This window comes from Canis lupus, chromosome 16 (genome assembly GCF_048164855.1).
Source record: "Canis lupus baileyi chromosome 16, mCanLup2.hap1, whole genome shotgun sequence".
NCBI classification, from domain to species: Eukaryota; Metazoa; Chordata; class Mammalia; order Carnivora; family Canidae; genus Canis; species Canis lupus.
This window is the reverse complement of record NC_132853.1, coordinates 24,253,189-24,266,558: the sequence shown is the minus strand read 5'-3', so window position 1 is coordinate 24,266,558 and position 13,370 is coordinate 24,253,189. Positions and strand designations below refer to the sequence as shown.

At 47.8% G+C, this 13,370-nt stretch overlaps 1 protein-coding gene across 5 annotated transcripts in view; it reads left to right on the top strand.

Annotated features, from left to right (window-relative positions):
• AATF (apoptosis antagonizing transcription factor) overlaps positions 1 to 12,808 on the top strand; it is a 109,206-nt gene extending 96,398 nt beyond the window's left edge. Inside the window, exons 12-13 of one of the 5 annotated variants that reach the window (XM_072779624.1) lie at positions 1,043 to 1,167; positions 8,721 to 9,079. In XM_072779624.1, coding sequence (XP_072635725.1) covers positions 1,043 to 1,167; positions 8,721 to 8,920 — 325 coding nt within the window. In that variant the 3' untranslated portion in view covers positions 8,921 to 9,079. Of the gene's footprint in view, positions 1 to 994; positions 1,168 to 8,720; positions 9,080 to 12,783 lie in introns of those variants that run through there. The other 4 variants (XM_072779623.1, XM_072779628.1, XM_072779625.1 and 1 more) reach the window with 4 other exon arrangements.
• Positions 12,809 to 13,370: the final 562 nt, after the last annotated feature.

The following is a 13,370-nucleotide window of genomic DNA, read 5'->3' as shown; positions in this document are numbered from 1 at the left end:
AGTTAAGTATGATCCTGGGCTGATTACCAGAAGCCCTAGAAAGCCTTGCTGAAACTCTGTGGGTTGCCAGTAAACACCTTCACTAATTTCCATGCACTTTGAACCCCAAAAGAAGGAGTTAACCTGGGGCTGAGAGATGCAGCACATGCCCCCGCCCTCCCACCCCCAGCCCTGGGTCACAGCAGCAGCCTTGATAGGGACACAAATGTAACTCGTGTGTCAGCCTCCCCTTCAGTGAGGTCGGAGGAAGTGATTCACGTCTAAGCAGTGAAGCATCCCCAGGCTTTTAACAGGAGCTGTTAGAGGGGCTGCTGTTTGAACAAGGGGCTTCATCTTCCTGAAGCCAGCAGTCACAAAACCGTAAACACAACACCGGCCAACTCTATTGCCAGGATCGTGGTGGCTTGACGTTAATATTAAACATCTCCAGCAAGGCGGAGAGCTCTGCAGCCCAGCCACAGAATAAAAATAAATAAAAATAAAGAGAAAACCCTGCTAAAAGCGGTGAGATGATTTGTCGTCTTTCCTTAGCGAGGCCATTTGTCTTCTCTCGCATCAAATCTGTTATAAAACAGTCAAACTGTGAAAGTGGAAATCATCCCAGGAATATGGAATATTAATGCACAGAAAAGGAGGCAACATCCCTTTTGTCTAGAGTGCCAGGGTTCCCCCACACACACTATTCTTTTTTTTTTTTTTTTTGATAGTCCAACAAGGTAAATTATTTTTCTTTAAAAGAATTTGAAAGACTCAAAGCCTACTACTAGGGATGACAGAAGTTTCGAGTCTTTTTCTCCCTTTGTTCAAGTGAAGTGAACATAGCTGACTTGGGAACCCAGGAAGGAGCCCAAGTGAGGAGCCCAGTGCAGCTTTGACCCTTGCTCTGTGCCTCCCTGGCCCTCTGCCCTCTCCTTCCTTTTCCAAGCCTCTCAGTTCCTTTGTTTGGGCCCTCAACCTGCTCCTCTGAACATTTATAAATCTGTCTGATCTTTAGGAGACAGGCCAGAGGCCACATGTCACCGTCTGTAATTTAAAGCTGCAGGGCTAAAAGCATCGGCAGAGGTTTGAAGGACCTAGTTCTGACCCGACCAAAAGAGCGACTTGGAACAGACCTTCTAGAGTCTCCTTCAAGCACGGGGAGGATGGCGATGAGAACAGACACACTAGGTAATTTATGGGCGCAGTTTGCTGGGAGCCATGCCACTGACCGAGTCCTTACAACCACGTCGTGCACTGCCACCTCGTGGCCTACTCGGGCGGCTGCTGGGAGACCTGCCTTGTCTCCAGATTCAGGTAATTAGTGATGGATGTGGGCATCCTCGGAGTCCTGCCTGCTACTTTGCTACTTGATTCTGTCAAGAAACGAGGTTGCTTCCTTTTCTTTTTATCTCATCTCTTGGAGGCGGGGGGTGTCGGGTTTTGCTATGGAACCGTGATGAGATTTCAAGAAGGGAGCCTGTGATTCACTTTTCATTGCTGGGGGATGTTGGGAGGAGAGTGAGGGTGAGTTAAGTGCTGACCTTCTGGCTACATTGAGGAATCCTAAGTTTTCTACTGTCGTAATTTCTGTATGTTGTCCTGTCTCCTTCTACGAGCTGCATGTGTGTCTTCGTTGGCTTGCGTCCTCAACAGTCCAGTCTCAGAGAGACAGGTTCCAACACGAACCTCAGCCTCTGATACTATTGCTGTGACGTGCTAGGGTTTACCCTCCACCACAGCCCCTGAAGAGCCTGGAGCAGTTGCTTGCCATTTGGATCAATATATTTCCCCTGTTAGGTCACAGAAGCATGTCTCCAACACATTTCTCTCACCTGTAAAGTCATTGATACAGAATAGAATGGATTTGGGTTGGAGGAAGCAGGAGTAATAAAAGATGAAAGGAAGGTACCATTTTGTGTCTCATGTTTTAGGGAGCTGAGCACAAAGCATTTAGAGGGTCAGGGTCTGGAGGATCCCTTTATTTGGTGTCATTGGTATGTGTCAAGTAATCATTGACAAGATACCTTGTTCGATCACTATTGGGAAGAGAGCTGAAGCTCCGTGAAGGCAGGGGAAGTGCGGGCTGAGAACGGAGGAGGGAGTAAAGCCCTGTCCTGCCCGCTTGGGACCAACCAGTCTGTACCAGGCGTGTCAGGATTGGCCTGGAGGGCAGGAGGGCCTTACCGTCGTCGGGAGAGCCCCAGGCCTCGTCACGGCATGGAGGAACTGTTTCTTTTCCCCTAGCAAAGAACAAGTTTAGTTAGGAGAAAACCTCAGATAGTCAAAATGCTGAGGTAGGGAAGAGCGATCGGTTTTGTCACTCTCTCAGCTCTGGCGGGTCAGGGGCCCGTGGGCGGCAGTCACACAATGGCATGGTTGGGTTCAGCCTTAGGAGGAACCTTCCCATGTCTCCCCTGATGGAGTGGGCCGATTGTCCTGGACACATGTATTGGGTTGGTTCACCTTCCCGACCCTGCATCTGCTATTGTCATGCACATCCTGGCAGCCCTCCACAAAGCCTATCGAAGTTCACATGGGTATTCAGACAGGTGTTGGGCATGTATCATGCATCTGTGTTATATTTTGAGGCAGGGACCACATCTGATCGTGTTTATAAGCTTCCACAGCTCTAGTGATTATGTTGTTCTCAGAACACAAATGTGGAAAAAGGCAGACATCTGAAACATCACCAGTGATTTTCCTGAGCACATGTCTGTCACCCATCACCCTGCCGGTCAGTGTGAATTTCTGTTCGGCTGCTCCTATACCAACCCCTCAGGATTCGGATTCGATCAGGATTGTGCTGGTTGGAACCCTCTGTCTCTTGTTCCCTTTGTGTGCTTCCTCATCTTTTACCCTTAAATGGCCACACAAGGGTTTGAACGAAGCGGAAGCAGATGCTGCGCCACTTCTGTGTGCACCCAGGGGTCCTTGGGGTGCGTGTGGACAGGGAGAGGGTGGAACGAAGGAAGGGTCATGACATGTTCTGGGATGTGGCTTGTGTATTTTGGAAAGAGCACCCCCCCACACACACACACACACACCATGAGGCAACAAATGAACAATTTCAAATTAATCAAGGGCAAATTATGTGTATAATTTTAATCAGGAAAGCAGCAGTATTGTCTTCGCTGGCACATTGGGAAGACTGGCTCAGGACTCCTGCATGTCAGACTCACTCAGAGAACACAGCGTGCTTGGGGAGTTGTGCAGGTTTCTTCAGGGAGCAGTGGCATGCTGCTTTCTTTCCTCCCTGTGCCTGCCTCTGGCCACAGGGCCAGATAGGTAGAGCTTGGGGTTTCCAGCCCCAAGTCAGAGGGATGCAGCGTTCTGGAGCACAGCCAGCACAGCTCCTCCCGGAGCCCAATGCTGCAGGCTACTGACCTAGCAAATTGAGCAAACTGTGCCCCACGCAGATCATGTGCGGGTCTCCCGTGCCCCTTTGTGCCAACTGCCCACACGGCATAGAAGACCCTGGAGTATGTTGCGGTCAGCGGGAAGTCCACATGGAAGACTGAAGGAAAAGCCCTGGGCTGCACACACCTGGGGCCTCGGTCTTACACGCATGCTGCCCCCACCTCACACCTCACCCACCACTCAGGTGATCACACTTTACCACTCCTCAGCTGCGGTACTTTGCGTCTCCTCAGAAGAGTCGTGTCATAAATAAGCCAAATCCTAACACACACACACACGTGCACACACACATTGTCTTTATGGAAAATGGCCGCTAATCCATGATCATTTTTTTTCTAGAAACAGGTTTTATGATAATATAGTAAAAATATTAAATTAGAAAATGCCTCACTAAGGGTTATAAAACCTTACTACACTAGAGATAGGTAATTATCCCCTCTACAGCCTAAATGACAGTTTAAAAGAAATAAAAATGTTAGTGCTCATTACTTGCTTTTGTAGGTTGCAATAAAGGGTAAGTTAAATTTTAATTCAAGGAAGGGCCCCTGCTATCGACCTTCTACCTTAGGTCCATGTCTTGTTAATTACTCCGTAGGTTATTCTCCTGCATGATATGGACATTAATACATTTTCCACAGTGGACATTCCCACTGGCCATTGAGGCTGGGAGTGTGGGGGAAGGCGTTTCAACTCAGCAGTTCAAATCTTGATTCTTGAAGTGATGGGGAACAGGAATTATGGGGTTTTTTTAAACCAAGTTCATTATGCATAGCCTTAAGGGGACCTCAAGTATTAAACTATACACTTACCCTAGAGAATCAGATGGAGACAAGGTTAACCTGAAGGATTGATAGTTGAGCTTCTCTGCATGGCTAAATCCCGGTTAGGAAAGAGGCTGCAGGGAAAATGTTCCGTGCGGCAGAAGGCAGTCTGACCCGCCGTCCCGTGGTGCCTCTTTATTACTGAGTTTTATTTTTAGTTTTGTTTTCCTTGGGATGGGGAAAGGGATGTGGACATGTGCCTTTTCTTGGAAGATGCTCTTACCTTTCCCTCAGCTCTGGCCCCACACCACATGCCTGTGTGGGTCTGGGGATGACGCAGTGTTCCCCATCCCAGAGCCCTCACGCTGGGGTGTGTGTGCCAAGACTCCCCAAGGGGGAAGCAGATACACATTTTGGGAGCATCAATTTCCAGATGTGTACTCTTTCCCCAAGTGGGACTGCTGGAGAATGCACCTGGGCTGGAGAATGCACCAGGTCTCTGGTCTCACCTGTCACCGTTGTCCTCCCATCTGCTACTCGGCCCACCCAAGCCCCTCCTCTCTCCGACGTGGAGGTTTCCCAGCCCCGGGCACCAAGCAAGAACGTAGCTCACAGTACTGATGCAGGGATTGAGGATGGAGGGTAATAAGTCCCTGTGAGTCAAAGGGTTCCAGGTCTTTATTTTCAACAAAATTGCAGGAGAACCCAATTGAACTGTCAGCTGGCAGATCATTAAAATCAGTTTTTGGTGGTAGGTCATTATATGATTTGGGGCAAGGGGCATATAATTCAGAAGGAATCAAAAGAATCAGGTGATGTTGCTGTAACAAAACTCCCCTGTCCCCATCTACTTGTTCATGTGACAATGTTTCTCTGCACTTGTGTCTGCAAAAACCAATAGACAGGAATACACTGGATACTGAGTGCTCTTGCATTCTGGCGATAAATACCATTCACCACGGGTCCATGACACGCCCCATCCATATCATGAAGACATGCAGTTCTAGGACCATTTTACACAGTTTTGTACTGTTGTCCTATATATTGTTTTTATAGAATAGTAAATGTGTAATAATAACATAATCTGGAAGTACTTTTTTAATTACTTAGGGCCTGATGGTGTCAAGAAATTAAAACATTTTTGTTTCAACTTCTGAAATTTCAAAAAGTGTCAATTTACATACTTTTTGTGGCCAAGAAGTATAATAGGGTGATCAATAAAAGACTTTGAAGCATAAAACAATTAGGACAGAAATCTGTAGGGAAAAATCAAATGGAAATACAAATTTAAAAAGGAGAGAATGCTGTGAAATTTCCAAGTTAAAGAGTATGTTTATGTGTTATTTAAATGAATGATGATGGGTATCAAGACAATATGGCACATACATTCCATTGGGTGCATTACAAAAGAAATGTAAGAGTTTTATTCCAAAAGTTAGTATTCACAATATTCTGGTAATTATGTCCTTTGTAACTATTTTTTGAGAAAAATTCTGTATGTAAGGGGGCTGCATGGCTCTGTAAAACTCTCGCAGGAGATGTTCAGACAGACTCGGGGCCCGGTCCTGGCCCACACACACCCCAAGTGGCCAGGGTGTTCCCCAGCCCGGGGGGTCATGTCCTGCTGCACAGAACCTCAGTGGGGGGGTTGAAGGGGGGCAGGGGGTGCTTCATTATGTTACGGGCGGGGCAGGGTCTGAAACAGCTGGGTAGAGCAGGGAATAGGAAGTCAGTTTGAGGCCACCACCTGATTCGTGGTTAGCAATGGTAAGAGTGGAACAGGTGGTGGGGCCTCGAGGAGCAGGGGAAGTTGAGATGCTGGGAGGGTAGAGGTGGCCACTGGATGCTGGCAGCGGCTGAGGGAGACACGGAGCTGCAATCACACAGGAGGTTTTCGATTGGAATAATCTCTCACTCTTAGTCTCTGTCTCTCAAACTGTTTGAAGATCCCAGACCCCTCAGCCTTCCAGGTTGCTCTGCCACGAACAGCTGCATATGTTTGTCAGCTTTGTCCACCTGAGTGTGAAATGATGTTCTGTGAAAACATGGGTTTCAGCATTTCACTCTGCGCTGCTGACACGTGAACCCTGCTGCGGCCAAGTAACTGCTGCCTGGGCCCCGCGCTTCCTGGGGTTGCTGGGGCGGCAGTGATGGGGTCTGCGCGGGCCGGGGACAGGGCCAGTGGGATGGCTGGGCCACTCATCAGCCCGCACTGCCCTAAATCCATCCTGTCCTTTCTGCCGTGGCTGCTCTTCCCTCCAGGCTGTTTCAGTTTGTGTGTTGAAATGACTAAAGATTCTGGTACTATGTGGCAAATAGGCCACGGTGTGGTCCCTGGGAGCCTGCGCTGGGCACTTCTGTCCTTTATGTGATGGAGCTGGTGATCTGGAAGCCGCTGCCTCTCATTCACATCTGGTCAGAAGCGCCTTCCATCCAGCCTGTGCTCGAAGGCCAGCCCGGGCGGGCAGGTGGGCGGGTGTGCAGCTGTGCAAAGCTGAGAAACAAAAGACAGAGCAGAGCTCCCAGTGGCCCCTGTCTGTAGGCCTCAGAGCTGGTCGGACTCAGGCGAGTCCAAACCACGTGCCTTCAAACAGCAGTAAGTCTCCACTGATCCCCTATCACCCAGAGTGCGGCTGCTGGCAGATTCTTTGGTAAAATCCCTCTGCCTGCCCTGTGGTCCCCTGCATGATAGAGTCAGCCTGCATTTTGGGCTAATACAATTTCTTCTTTAGGAATTTTCCTTTTAAAAAAAAAAAAAAGATTTTGGGCAGCCCCGGTGGCTCAGCTGTTTAGCGCCGCCTTGGGTCCAGGGCCTGATCCTGGAGACCCGGGATCGAGTCCCGCATCGGGCTCCCTGCATGGAGCCTGCTTCTCCCTCTGCCTGTGCCTCTGCCTCGCTCTCGCTCTCTCTGTGTTCTCTCATGAATGAGTGAATAAAATCTTTAAAAAAAAAAAGATTTTATTCATTCATTCATTCATTCATTCAAGACACAGAGAGGCAGGGACACAGGCAGAGGGAGAAGCAGGCTCCATACAGGGAGCCCGATGCGAGACTTGATCCCAGGACTCCAGGATCATGCCCTGAGCCAAAGGCAGACACTCAACCACTGAGCCACCCAGGCATCCCTGGGAGTTTTCCTTTTTTTGGAAGTTTTAATACACTATTTTTATTGCTGGCATTTCTTTTTTTTTTTTTTAAGATTTTATTTATTTATTCATAGACACAGAGAGAGGCAGAGACACAGGCAGAGGGAGAAGCAGGCTCCATGCAGGGAGCCCGATGCGGGACTCGATCCCGGGTCTCCAGGATCACACCCCAGGCTGCAGGCAGCGCCAAACTGCTGCGCCACCAGGGCTGCCCCATTGCTGGAATTTCTAATGGTAGTACCTCTGTTCCTGTCCACAACCATAGCAGGATGACTTCAGAAACAGACTAATAAGGTTTTGTATTTAGTCTTGTTAAACCGAAATAACTGTTTAAGGGGGGGTGGTTTGGTGTTTTATTTGGAAAGTCAGGCCTGCTGACGATGACACTTTTAAAAGCCTATTTTCTTTGCCAGGGTGGCAGGCTGTCTTTTATGGTTAGATCTTGAAAGTATAAAACAGAGCAGGCACAGCTTTCTTCTGGGGTCATTCCCTGGCTGGCACATGTCCATAGCCCTGTGTGCCTGGCCTCCCTCCGGGAGGGTTGGTGGCCCAACCTTGACACCGAGTGCAGCCATGGATCACCTGCCTTGGCCGGCCATGTTTCCTCAGAAGTTCACTGCTCCTCTGATCGCTGCAAGGAGAACCTGCTCTCTGTGCACAGGGGAAAGTGTTTGGGAGCCCCAGTGGCAGGAGGGACCCTGCTCCACCCCTTAGATTTCCAGGCCTTGATAGAGGACTTTGGCCAGGTGCTTGTGTGTGTGTCACATTTGACAGCAAAAACCGAGGTTGGAAGGGATACTTTATTTTCAGGGACCCAAGACCCTGGCATACTATCATTTTCTAAATTTCGAAGCCCAGCTCTAGAAATAAATTAGCCAATCAAATTATTTATTAGATTGAAAATAGATAAAAGGGGCCAGGAGAGTGGGGAGGAACCTTGGTTCTCCCACCAAACAGCTGCATGTGTGATAGTAATTGGAATCTTGTTGCTGGGTCATTTTCATTGTTTTTCAAGTACTGCCGAGTCCAAGAAAATGTATGAAAACTAAATCATATCCCCCTACATCCCATGTCTGATTGAATCCTCCTCGTCGTGCAGCGGTCTCATACATCCTATTAAAATATTCAATCTTGTTTTCTTACTTGAAGAGCCTGTCTGTAAAGGGCAAACTTATAGAAAACTCATTCCCGGAAGACAGGTATCCAGCCACACCGGACTATTTACATATTTTACTATTTGATTGACTGCTTCTCAGTTCTTTCTTTGTATTTGTGAGTAAGGGGGTGGGGTGCATTTTTAATTACACGGCTGTGTTGGCCATTGAACCGAATGGGACATTTCCTGTCTTCTCAGTTCTTGTTGAACCTTGAAAAGGTAACTAGTGTGTTTACCAGTTTGTTTTCTTTGTCTTCTAGGACAGAGTTGTATCGATCTCTTTTTGGGCAGCTCCACCCTCCTGATCAAGGCCCAAGGGACTGACCGCGCCTGCTGCTCTGGCTACAGGCTTGAGGCGGGGCCTCCGGACACACGGATACACGTAGACACATGGACACGCCACATGGCCCCTTGCCCAGCCCCAAATGTAGGAAGGTGTCAGCCCACAGCATTGGACTAGTTGGGAAGTCCTAGAAAGGTGTGGGGTTCAGAGTATGTGCCTAATACATCCCAGGAAGCCTGGAAACAAGTGTGCATGTCCACCATGCTGCAGCCTGCCAGGGACCCGCACCCCATGTTCATTCACTGTCCCAAATAAAGGGTGTTGTTGGTACAGCCACTGCCACTGCGTGTGATGTCTTAAGCAGCATGGACTAAGGCAGCTTTAGAGCTCTGGTGGGGTGACAGGTTTGTTGGGAGAGCTTTCACTTTCTTTCTAGTCAAACGGCCTCCTCCTACAATACAAAAGTTCACGGAAGCCAGGATGCTGGCTGGATTACATTTGGTGATGGGTCACGGCTCCGAGGAGCAGGGAATCCACAAAAACCTACGAACTCTGCCCAGGAGACTTTGTAACTTGGAGGCATTTGCTGATTTGTCGCAAATAGATCCCTGACCTTTTTTTGGTTTGTTTCCTCTTCCCCATAGATTCTTCCAGAGTCCTTTTCCAGTCTCACCATTCCCAAATCACTTTATTGAGATTAGCTCTGGTGTAAATCTAGCAGGAGGAAATGATTCACTTGTTTTCCATCCAGAGGTCAAAAGCTGGAAATTAAATCCCCATAAGGGGGATTTATTGGCCTGCTGTGGTCAATATGCAATGAAGATTATCTTGCATAAGTAATGTGTGCGAACCGGCATCTCTACTGACCACCCCACAGCTCCTTTACCCACATCTTTATGTAGAACTGTGGAATTAGAGAAGAAATGCACATTCTAGGAACTGTGTGTACTTGTGGTGCATAACTCGTCGCTTTTGTTAACGTCAGGTTCTGATACTGTTTGGAAATGTCAAAACCAAGTGACAGATTTCGGTGCCCGGGAATCCCACGTATCGTGCAGTGTCGGTGTCTGGGCACCCTGCACGGTGCCTACCGGCTGGGCTCCAGATGAAGTGAGTCCTGCACATAATCCACGTCACAGTTTAGTGTGAACATCAGAGTGTCTTCTGAGCTCAGGATGGGGCAGACAGTGGTGGGGGAGGAGGGTTTTTCCAGCTCACATTAATTGGACCTTGGCACGTGGTGATTTGTTTCTCTTGTCTCAGTACTTACCTCTTGGGCTTGACTGTTGGGGAAATGTTTCATTTTCAGCATGTCCCAGCTACCCAAAAAATCAATCAACGGGGACAGAGTTTCCCCCAAATTTACTCCCTTCAAAATGATCACTTTTTAAAATATAGAGAACATCCAATCCTGTCCACCTAGCTGGAGGAGTGCAAATCATGCTCCTTCAAATAGCAATAAGTAATTAATACTGAACTTGTGGTGAGCCTGACACTAACCTCTGTTTCCTAAAGAGATCAAATCTTTGTCACAGTCACTCCTGACCTGATGAAGAAAAAGATTTAAACAGGTACTTCAAGATATTTGGAGTCCAATGTGTTTAATTAAAACAAATTAAAGTCAGGAGAGAGGAGAAAGAACAGAGAATTTTCAGAAAGAGAGCCTTACATTTTAAAATTCAGAAGACCACCCTCCTTCCAGCCAAGAATAAATTGGAAACTATTTTAATTGACACGGATACTGCAATTCAACTCTTACTAGAAAGACAGATTAGTTGATTGATTTGCATTTTAATAAAACTAATACTTTACATTTTGGTAGCTAATGCTGATTTTCAAATGAGGTGAGAACTGTTATCACGGGTTTCCATCCAGGGCCCTTTTTCAGTGTTGACTGAAGCATTCCTCCCTTTTGTGTGGAGTTTGCTTATTTTCTTTTTGCCCAGCTGACTACTGCACACAGACACTCCTAAGCCACCAGAACAGCGAGGAAGCTTGAAGGCTCGGCTCAGTGGCGCTGCCCTCCCCTCAGGACAGAGGACAGAGGCTGCTTTCTTGCTTTAGGTTATTTCACACTAACAACTACAGAGAAGTATAAGGAACAAATAAAAATAAGTCTCCACTGATCCCCTACCACCCAGAAATACCCACTTCTCATTATTCGCCGTTTGGTATTCCTGTGCGGGCGCCACGAGCTGGAGTAGCCCCGCGTCTTCTTGGGGGGCGGGGGGGATCTTGGTTTTTACTTCAGACTATTTGAAATTTTCTACTCACCCTTTTAAAAACAATGAAAACAAAACATCTGTGCAGCCACACCTCCCCCTCCACAGGACACCCACACACCACCCGTTGGGAACCACTGGTACGTACACAGTGTTTTGCATTTTCATATTAATAGTGCAGTAAAGGAGGGGCGCCTGGCTGGCTCAGTCAGGGGGGCGTGCGACTCTTGATCTCGGGGTTGTGAGTTTGAGCCTCACGTTGGGTGTAGAGATTACTTAAGATCTTTAGGGGCGCCTGGGTGGGCAGTGGGTTAAGCATCCTACTCTTGATTTCAGCTCAGGCCGTGATCTCGGGGTCTTGGACTCCAGCCCCGTGTCCACCCCGCACTTAGCAGGGATTGCTTGAGATTCTCTCCCACTGCTCTCCTCTCACTTGTGCTCTCTTTCTAAAATACATACTTTTTTTTTTAATTTTTATTTTATTTTATTTTAAAGATTTTATTTATTTATTCATGAAAGACACAGAGAGACAGAGGCAGAGACATAGGCAGAGGAAGAAACAGGCTCCGTGAAGGGAGCCTGATGTGGGACTTGATCCCGGGTCTCCAGGATCATGCCCTGGGCTGAAGGCAGGTGTTAAAGCGCTGAGCCACCCAGGGATTCCCAGTCTTTTTTTTTTAAATTAAAATCTTTAAAAAATAGTATAGTAAAAGATGACTTCCATGTTTTTACAGATGCCATCTAAGTCATTTAATTGCTAATTATTCCATTTGGGGCATGTATCTTCAGCACTTAGCCAAATTCCCCATAGTTGAACATTTAATTGTTAGACAATTATTTGCTATTCTGAATAATGTTACAGTCTAATACTTCTGCATAAAGCTTGTTTTTTGTCTTTTCAAATAACTTTTTTTCTTGGCATATATTTTGAGGAGTTAAGTGATCCAAGGAAGAGTCCAACTCTTTTGATGGCCCTTGATTCATATTATGGAGGCTTATTTAGCTTCCTATTCACTCCTCACCCCCCTTAGGCCGGGCCATTCCACCACAAAAGGTGTGCAGTGGCACAAAGGAGGCTGGCCCAGGAGCCTGATCCTGGGGTTTTATTTCTTGCCCCCGAGGGAACCCTGCAAATCAGATCCTCCTCTGGGAGGATTAAAGAGCTGCCGCCTATAATGTGTTTGGAGATGCTCCCATGAAAGATGGCAGATAAATAGAAAGTGACGCCCGTCACGTCGCGATGCCTGGGTGGCTCAGCAGTTGAGCTTTTGCCTTTGGCTCAGGGTGTGATGCCAGGGTCCTGGGATGAGTCCCACATTGGGCTCCCCTCAGGGAGCCTGCTTCTCCCTCTGCCTGTGTCTCTGCATCTCTCATGAATAAATAAATAAAATCTTCAAAAAAAAAAAAAAAGAGTGACACGTCATCTCCCTCCTGGGCTGGTGCATATCCTTTTCCTGGCTGCTGGCTTGCATATCATTTGCTCTCCACTCTCCCCTCTGGTTTTCAGGCTCTTGCTGTCTTCCATGCCTACATCCTGCGGGTACCTCTGGTGTGGGTGTGCATTCCTCCCTGCTGTGCCATCCGGTCTTTGGTGCATAGCCATTCTCTCTGGGTGTCAGCATCCAGGAACATCATCCGGAAACCCTGGGAACCCCCAGAACCCCTAGAACATGGTGGAAAGTTGGCTCCGAGCAGTTCAGCCCACTCTGCTTCTCCAGCTTAGAAACACAGCTTCCTTTTAGAGGTTGGTTCTCTGGGTCCCGTGCACTTTGCCAAGACTTCTCTTACTTCGACTTTACCTCTTCCCATTTCATCCAGACGGACCTGAGTTCGAGGCACAGAATGAATCCAAATGTGACATTTGTCATAAGCCTTGCACATGCTCCCCCGGACGCAGCGGTCACTGTACACCTGGGATGCGGTGATGCCAAGATCCAAGGCTCCCTGGGCTGGACTCACGAGCGAGGGAGCCACGTGTCTCAGCAAAACTTGGCAGACAAGCCGAGGTAAAGGAGGCCAGGAGGCCGGGAAGCCTGAGGCTGCGGGTGCAGAAATGGTGGGGGGCTTCCCAGCAGGGGGCAGACGCCCCAACACTGCTGCCCTGTGTTCTCCTGCTTAATAAAGGCAAATAGATACAAGCAGTGAGCCTCGTCTCAAGCAAATGAACCCCTTTTTTTACATCTGAGTCTTTTTACTTTTTAAATTTATGTACGTGCTAGTGTAGCGGGGCAGTTGTGGAGGAATTAAGCTTGGCTTAGTCATTTTTTTTAAAGCTCATCTACCCAATTTTTATATCTTCGCTTTCTCTTTTTGCGTAACCCCTCAAAAATAATTGCCAGCAATTTGGCAAGTTCATTAACTAATTCTCTCTCAAGTCCGGGGTCCCCGTGTCACCCTGCTGATTT